Genomic DNA, 8,728 nt, shown 5'->3' with positions numbered 1-8,728 from the left:
AAAACATCGGTCCAAAACGGGTTTTCTATTCTCTGCATCAAAACATTTGCAAATTCCTCTCCTTTCGTATTAATTGTTATAACAGATGGACATGCTTTAGCCAATAATCTTGATATTAATCCAGTAAGACCAACAACTCTTTTTAACCAAACAATTTTTAGAGATGACAGAAAACTTTTCACGTCAACCATCTTTAATCCTCCATCTTCATAGGATTGGGTGACCGTAGTTCTTTTAATTTTATCTCTTTTTCCATCCCAAAGAAATTTGAAAAAAATATTATTTAACTCCATCATAAACTGTTCGTCTGGATCAGGTAAATTCGTAAACAAATGTGTCAATTTGGAAATAGCCAAGGTTTTTAGGACTGTTATTTTACCAAAAGGTGTCAGGTTCCTTCTGGTCCATGAATTCAGAAGTTTTTGAATTTCCTTTAACTTATTTTTATAGTTAAGAAAAACAACCTCGGATACATTTACTGAGAAAATAACACCAAGTGCTTTAAAGTTATCCGGGTTCCAGGTAAAATTCATATCAGGCAAAAATCTTCTTTTGCAAAACTTTAAAGGTCCTAACCAAACTACATTTGTTTTATCATAATTCATTCTCAGACCTGATAGTGATGCAAAAAATTGTAACACTTTTATACTTTCGCAAAATGATTGCTCTGTACCATCAAGAAATAGACTGGTATCATCGGCGAATTGTGACAATAAAATATTTTCGCCAAGAATATTCATACCACAAATCTTTTTGTTCTGGCGTACCATAAGAGACAATATTTCGGCACAAATCAAGAATAAATAAGGTGACAGCGGATCCCCTTGCCGGGTGCCTCGACCTACGTTAAACCATGCTGAATACCGACCATTAACTGAAACACAGGACTTAATTTTGCAATAAAAAGTAAAAATCCATCGTTTCATGTCATTTCCAAAGTTGAATTTGCTCAAAGATTTTTCAATAAATGACCAGGCAACACTGTCGAAAGTCTTTTCAAAGTCGACCATCAAAAGTAGGCCAGGTATATTATGTTTATTTGAGTAGAACAGGGTATCATATATTAATCTGACGTTTTCACCAATATATCTTCCCTTCAAGAAGCCTTTTTGATCATCATGAATCAAATTTGGCAAAACACGTTTAAACCGTTCTGCAATGCACGTTGATGCAACCTTATAAACCGTATTTAGCAGAGTAATTGGTCTCCAATTTTTCAAAAGTGTTTTATTTTTTCCCTCCTTTGGAATACATACTATAACGCCCTGTCTCTGAGTCACTGACATTTCTCCTTTCTCAAATCCACAATTTATAGACCGTAACATAAACTTTCCTAAGTCGGAATAGAAAAACTTGAAGAATTCCGCAGTGTACCCATCTGATCCTGGGCTTTTGTCGTTGTTTAATTTTTTAACAGCTTTGAGTAGCTCACATTGAGTAAGTCTACCTTCTAATTGTTTACTCTCATCATCTGTTAATACAGGATGAGCAAGGTTTTCATCAATCTCTTGATTTACCAGTTCGGCTTCTCTTGAAGTATATAACTCCTCGTAAAAAGTCTGTGCTTCTTTAACAATCAAGGCATTATCATGAATAACTTCACCATCTTCTTTCTGCAAAAAACACATGGACTTCTGGACAAACTGTCTTTTCTCCAAATTACAAAAATATTTTGTATTTTTTTCCCCTTCTCCAATCCACTTAGCACGGGATCTAATTATCATACCATCCACTTTTTTCTGTCTTATTTGACTTAACTCCTGTCGTGTTTGCTCTAAAAGTTGTATATTATACTCTGTCAAATTGCTTTCCAAAGTGTATATTTGAGAAAGAAGATCTTTTTCTTTTCTGTTATTTTCCTTTTTTTTATATGAGGAATATGAAATGCATTTACCTCTTATTTCCATCAATAACATCTCAAAAAACAACTGATCATCAATCAATAACTGTAAATCATCATCATCAATCACATCAATATTATCCACATTATAAACAGGTAAAGCATATTGTATCTTTACATCAACAATAACCTTCTTCACTATATTTACAAATTCCATATCTGTCAACAGTGAATTATTAAACTTCCAAAAGGGTCTATCACGGTTTTAAACACTACTTGTACCCAATGACTGGGGTCAAAGTGAGCTTTTATATATACCATTAGAAAGGTCTTTTAAAGACAAATATTGTGGAAGCAATTACATTTCCATAGGTCAATTAGGTAACGAGCTACATGGATTTGAATAGAGTAACTGTTTAAGAAATGTGTGGTCAAACTTTAGCTTTCGGTACTATTCATTTTAAAACACAAAAGGCATAATAATTTTGATAAAAAAAAGAAAGAAAATTTTCAAAGTACTAATGACAATACGTAAAATATCATTATGTCTACTGAGTAGCATGCTATTGCTAAACATTGATGTATTTTTCTTTTAATGCAATACCATTGAATCTAGAAATGGAGAAAATTAATTTCTTTAAAACTAAAAGTTAGAACATCACAAATTGAGAAAAAAAAATCACACTGGATAAATTGTATTGCCTGTTATTCCCAAAGAAATGTAAATCACAAGTTTACCTCTACATTAATTTTACTCAACACCAATAGTTTAAAAAGTGCAAATTCAGATTAAATCAGTTTTAAAATCATGCCCAGGGCATTTTTCTCTGAAACAAAATATGTCATTGTTTTAAACTTGGGGAAAAAAGCATGCTTCTATGTTAAAAGCAAAGAAATAAAAAAGGAATTAAAAATTAATAAATATATAAATAAAAAGAGAAAGAAAACATGCAGCATGCAAATCATATTTTGTGGTGTGACATCAACATGTCACTGTCTCATTCTAAGCAGGTATAGGTACACATAAAAAGAAGGCACATACATGAGTCCAACAGTGACGATATATATACAGTGCAAAAATCCACACAAGAAAGAACACACCATAAAAACAATAATAGTAGCATTAAAGGGGCAATAATTATGTAAAACAAACTCCTTTCATTTACATCTTCTAAAAAGATCTATTTTTTTACTATCGTGTACTTCTTTTCCATCTTTAATCTGTAATCCATGTAATATAATATATACAAAGGTTACAGCAGGCCTCAAATCTACTGAGTAGAAGTGGGCAGTGTGTCAGTCTTTAGACATTGTCACAAAATGATTGTCATTTCTTTTGGCAGACTAGTGATTTACAACAACAAAATAAATAAATAAATACATAAATAAATAGGTACAATTAAGAAATATCATTAAAAAAAATGTGCCATACTATTGTTTTTACAAGCTTAGTCGAGATGGCGTTTACCGGTAATTTCTGGTATTTTACCGATTGAGATTCGCCAATACCGACGTTAATTATTTTGACCGGGGGGAAAAGAAATAGTGGAGAGAAAAATCCTTTATAAAGAATCCATGGTCAGTAAGAGAGAGAGAGAGAGAGAGAGAGAGAGAGAGAGAGAGAGAGAGAGAGAGAGAGAGAGAGAGAGACTCGCATGGCTTGTTGTGCCATTGTCTCATGGAAAACAAACTGATGAGGCTTGGTGTCACAAGGTCGTGTTAACGAAACGTCAAAAATGAAGAATGCTAAAGCCGGCATGCGATTATACTGAAAAATCACCTACGCACACCAGATCCGCTCTTTGCTCACATATATATTTGAGGTCAGTACTATCTTAACCATGAAGCAAAGATCATTGCTGTTGTTTCTGCCTCCAAGAGGTCAGAAAAGGCCCTTGTCATACACTGAAACTGAAAGTGCTTCACGGCCTAGTACGTCAACCGCCTGATGATGCTACGATGGCATAGCAAGTCACTCGGTGATTTTGAAATCGGCTCTGCGCGTCAACACTTTTTTGACAACCAGGGGGGAATAACCCGAATTTATTCCACAGAAAACGTCTGCGTGTCGATGGCATATGCATTGATAAACATTGATTTAGTCATTGTTTGCCTTTGACTGGTTGCATTGGCAGGTTGACTGATTTTCGTGAGAGCATTGTGGTCAGCTCATGATGTCATACCGGTTTGAAAGATATCTAGCGCGATCACTGAATATAAGCTCTTTACAAATTTAAAAATAAAAATAATATTAAAAAACAACAACATGCAATTTCCCCAACTGGCCAAGTAGCTAGAACTATCAAGCCAATTATTCTCACTAACACTCCCTCAGCCGGCTCAAGTGAGAAATTGCACAATCACTCATGAACAAGCAAGTACATGTTTACATTTTAACACCAAATTTATCAATAATAGTTGATAAAATTAAGTTAACTTTCCTTACAAGAGAAATCGAAAGTAACGAGGACGTGATCAGGGGCGACTACTCTATGATCTTCAACAATGGCGCCAGATCACGAACACCCCTGTGTCGAAAGTACCCATGGAGGCACGAGGAGAAAGTAAATATTGTCATAGTTTCTGGTTAAAATAAGAGATAAATGGCTTAACTATCAATTGACACCCGCTCAAAAATGGCCAAATTCACCTAACCAGCGATATTGACCGCCAAAGTGACCCTTGAGTTTGAGAAGATCGCAGAAATTCTAAAAAAAAAAAAAAAAAAAATCTAACCAAGTCTTACCGTCAGCTTCAGCTATTTTCTGGAATCTTGTCACATGATGCATACATTATGTTCATTAAACCACATGATCTTGGCGATTTGCAAACGTCACCTAAATCGAGGTCACCAGGAAAAAACCAACCGAAAGTAGCTCGGTAGGATTTTTCAGAGGAGAATAATGGCACGAATTCGTCATCTAAGTGAGTGATGTGGCATATCAACGGAAAATAGAAGAACCAATCTCTCCAATGAGGTACATTATGTACTATTTTACGATCTGTAAGTTGTCTTTAAGAGGCGTCAAAGATTCAATGTTTACATAGGTGACGACGTAAGACTTCCGCTGACTGACTTCCGCTGACCTCACTACACATGTATACACACACAGCACAACCATTAAACAATTAGAAATCAAGGTCATTACACTTACAGGTATAAACATCCAGCAACTTACACACAAACAGAACCACTATATTACAAGAAAAATGCATCAACCTATGTTAAAGACACCAAAGGGGTAGACAACTGCTCCAACTCTTGCAGAGAAGTAGGAGGACCTCCCTCCGTCCATGAAATCGTCACAGCGTATGCTTGCCGTACGTCTAACTGACCCTCCTTGGGCAGACACCTTTTAGCTTTACATGTTAAATGTCCAACAAGGTTTGAGTCCAGGTGTACAGAGGAGGGGTACTGCTCAAGCACATGGTATGCGACGGCTCCAATATCGCGCTCAGAATCAGTTTCAATCATCTGCTTGAGAACCGGAATCAGGGATTGCAGGTACTCCGACGCAGGCCTGGCCACAAGGACGCGGAAATCAATGTGATGGTGAATGATGCGATAGATGGATTTTTGAACAGTAGACACTGAGGGGTAATGGAGGAGAGGATCCACGGGTTTCTGAACGATCGTATCACAGGTCAGGAGGATTCCTCCGTACTGTATCAGCACATGCATACCGTAGAGGAGCTGCTGCCGGGTTGAGGAGCTAGCATCCATGCTGGGGGTGGGAACGTGTGTGACCGAGAATTTACCCACCAGTGTGTTCCACAGAGAATCCTTCTCCTTCTCCAAGACACCGTGCACAAACACATGCTGCAACTTTCCCTGGGTGAAGGCACTCCGAATGCTGGCGTAACAGAGAGGAGACAGACCCTCCTCCCCATCAAACTTCAAAATGTGAGCGATACTTGGAGCGGAGAGAGCAGGGTTTGGCACAGGACTCACAGCCTCTGGGTTGTTGAAGGCAATCCTGCGAGCGAACCTTTCAAAGGTTTTGTTCCTCTGCCAAAGATCAGAAGGGAACAAACGCTGCGAGAGCTGAAGGCAGGTAGAGATGTTAGCTTTGTTGAAAGCATCAATGGTGGGGCACTCGAATATCGCTCTTCCTTGTCCAGGGACTAAGCTGTAGGGTTCTGAAGCAGGTAGCAGGAACAGCTGTGCTGGTTTTCTGTCCACATTCTCGCACACCTGCCCGTCTTGATCTTCACAGACAGATCTGGCCAGTTTTTTGGCTCCAGTATGCTGATAGAATGCATCTCTACTCAGGTTGGTAATAGCAATGTCCTCCATCATAAAAACGCCATCAGCGCTGGGGAAATCATCGCTCTTTGGCACACCTTTGGAGAAGTCGTGACTGCAGTGTCTGGTGTTGTGAATCTGCTTGAGGCTGAGCATAGCCACTTCTCTCTGAATATCGTCAAACCAAGTGAAGTACCCTTTCCGGTCAGTCTGCGGCATCTCTAGGTAGTGAAACACGATCTGATCCGGCAGCAGCACTTTAGCGACGCTGAGCAAACTGAGGTAGTGTTTGTACTCAAAGTGGCTTTTCCGACACCACATGTAGTGCACCGTGATGGGAGGCATTTGTCCCAACAGAGTCAACCTGGTGTTACTGTTGGACAGCTGGTTGTACAGGTCTTTGGACTGGTACGACAGGTCATCCACGATGTATGGATTTCTCAGCTTGGAGATCTGTACGCAGCGGTATGTCAGAAAGATGGTCAGCGCCATGGTGACGAGACACGTGGTGACCAGAATCATCAGCGTGCTGTGACGAGAGCGCCACAATGCCATGATGAACCACGCGCACTGCGACATGAGGAATTTAATGAGATCAGGGATGGTGAGTATCGTTAACATGAAGACGAAGCATTGCTGGCAAAATCATACCAGACACCATGAGAACTAAACTATTTAAATTTAATTCGTGACTGAGATCTTTTACACACTAAGATGAAGTGCACCAAGGTAGACACAATTTTCTCACGAATTTTTCGTGTGTTACTTAATTCTCTTCGCAAAAATGTCAATTTGCTTATCACCCCTGCAGAACACAAATGATGCAATATGAAAATAGTATAAGTATGTGAGATATTACAGTCTCTGGAATTGGTGCAATTACATACAAGAGAGACTATTGCATAAGTGATGAGATTGTTTCAGGAGTTATGTGGTGACAGAGATCTGTAGCAGTTCTGCGAACTTGAATTTTTTCGTTTGCTGAGGTGCCCTCAGTGGTAAGAGTTTCATCCTGCAAATAGAAAAGCACAAGTATAAGGAAAATGTAAACACCACACACAAAGACACACACACACACACACAGACAGACACATACACACACACACCACCCTTTGACTAGGAGAAACTTGTGTTGGGATATATGCTGATCTATTCAATCAGTGTTGCAATCGGTTCTGAAAAGGATCTTGTGATGCCATTGTCTGTGAAGAAATATATTTCCTCTAGATCTTTTTTCCACCCCAACTGCCTGACTCCCTTTTCTTTTTTCATCTAGTCAGCTTCCTTTTTTCAAAAGAATTCCCACAAAATATGTTGGTTTGTAAGTGGCATTGAAGGACTGATCTCCCTTCCTATTTCTGTGTTCTCACCTTTGACGTAAGCATTAATATATAAATTTCCAAGCGAATAAGTGCATGTGTGTGTGCATTTTAAGCAGTGCTCTCATTCTAAATATCTACACACATAATCAGGATATGTACATGTAGTAAACATTGAAGTAGAAAATTATCTCCCCCTACCCATTCCCCCCTTAACGGTTAACCCCCCCCATCCCCAAATATCAATCAATCTATATGAGGCTTATATCGCGCGTATTCCGTGGGTACAGTTCTAAGCGCAGGGATTTATTTTTTTATTTTTTTTTATTCAATTTCAAGGCGCAGGGATTTATTTATGCCGCAGCCGTGTGAGATGGAATTTTTTTACACAATACATCACGCATTCACATCAGCCAGCAGATCGCAGCCGTTTCAGCGCATATCCTACTTTTCACGGCCTATTATTCCAAGTCACACGGGTATTTTGGTGGACATTTTTATCTATGCCTATACAATATTGCCAGGAAAGACCCTTTTGTCAATCGTGGGATCTTTAACGTGCACACCCCAATGTAGTGTACACGAAGGGACCTCGGTTTTTCGTCTCATCCGAAAGACTAGCACTTGAACCCACCACCTAGGTTAGGAAAGGGGGGAGAAAATTGCTAACGCCCTGACCCAGGGTCGAACTCGCAACCTCTCGCTTCCGAGCGCAAGTGCGTTACCACTCGGCCACCCAGTCCATGCACACACACACACACACTCGCTCACACACACACACATTTGAATGAGACAGTAATCAAACAATCTGGGCGATGAGAATTTAACCAGCGTTCTCTGTGAGAGAAACATTACATGCATGCTTCTCCGAGATCTGATACAACATGAATACAACATAATTTATACAGATACAGCCTTATAACAAAACAAAACAACACAAAACAAAACAAAAGACGCAAACGATTTCTCTGTCACGGTTTGTGCACAGAAGAAGGCTCATGTTAAAATGGAAATCATGATTTATTTTCACTAAAAACACAAACAAAACTGCTCGTTTACCTTGGTAACCCTTCCTGTTCTTCCGGAAAAGTTCCTCGCGGGACGGTTCAACGAAAATCTACATCAGGCAGCTGCTGTAGACTGTCGAACAAGATCTCAACCTGCTCGCTTTGTCACTCGGGCCCCAGGGATGTTAAGCAAACAAGCATGAGCTCAGAAATGGCTGTGTTCGAGCAAGCATGACGATCGCCAGCCTCGTACACTGTGACAGTGCAAGCGGAACAATTTTGCGTTGTAGGAGTTTTCTCCCTTGTCTTGTAGAGT

At 39.3% G+C, this 8,728-nt stretch overlaps 1 protein-coding gene across 1 annotated transcript; it reads right to left on the bottom strand.

Annotated features, from left to right (window-relative positions):
- Nucleotides 1–3,043: 3,043 nt before the first annotated feature.
- LOC138967228 (uncharacterized) lies at nucleotides 3,044–8,690 on the bottom strand. The gene is made up of 2 exons (XM_070339748.1): nucleotides 8,465–8,690; nucleotides 3,044–7,098 (listed from the first exon to the last, which is right to left on the bottom strand). Exon 2 carries the CDS (start codon nucleotides 6,705–6,707, stop codon nucleotides 5,061–5,063), a length of 1,647 nt encoding a protein of 548 aa, XP_070195849.1. The 5' UTR covers nucleotides 6,708–7,098; nucleotides 8,465–8,690; the 3' UTR covers nucleotides 3,044–5,060.
- Between the last annotated feature and the right edge of the window lie 38 nt (nucleotides 8,691–8,728).

The sequence above is a fragment of the Littorina saxatilis genome, linkage group LG5, assembly GCF_037325665.1.
Source record: "Littorina saxatilis isolate snail1 linkage group LG5, US_GU_Lsax_2.0, whole genome shotgun sequence".
In the NCBI taxonomy this organism is placed as follows: Eukaryota; Metazoa; Mollusca; class Gastropoda; order Littorinimorpha; family Littorinidae; genus Littorina; species Littorina saxatilis.
Note: the sequence above shows the minus strand (reverse complement) of the source record. Positions and strands in the feature narration are given on the sequence as shown.

Bases quoted from the DNA above. Each gene is read 5' to 3' on its own strand.
- LOC138967228 (XM_070339748.1), bottom strand. From the start codon at position 6,707: ATGTTAACGATACTCACCATCCCTGATCTCATTAAATTCCTCATGTCG.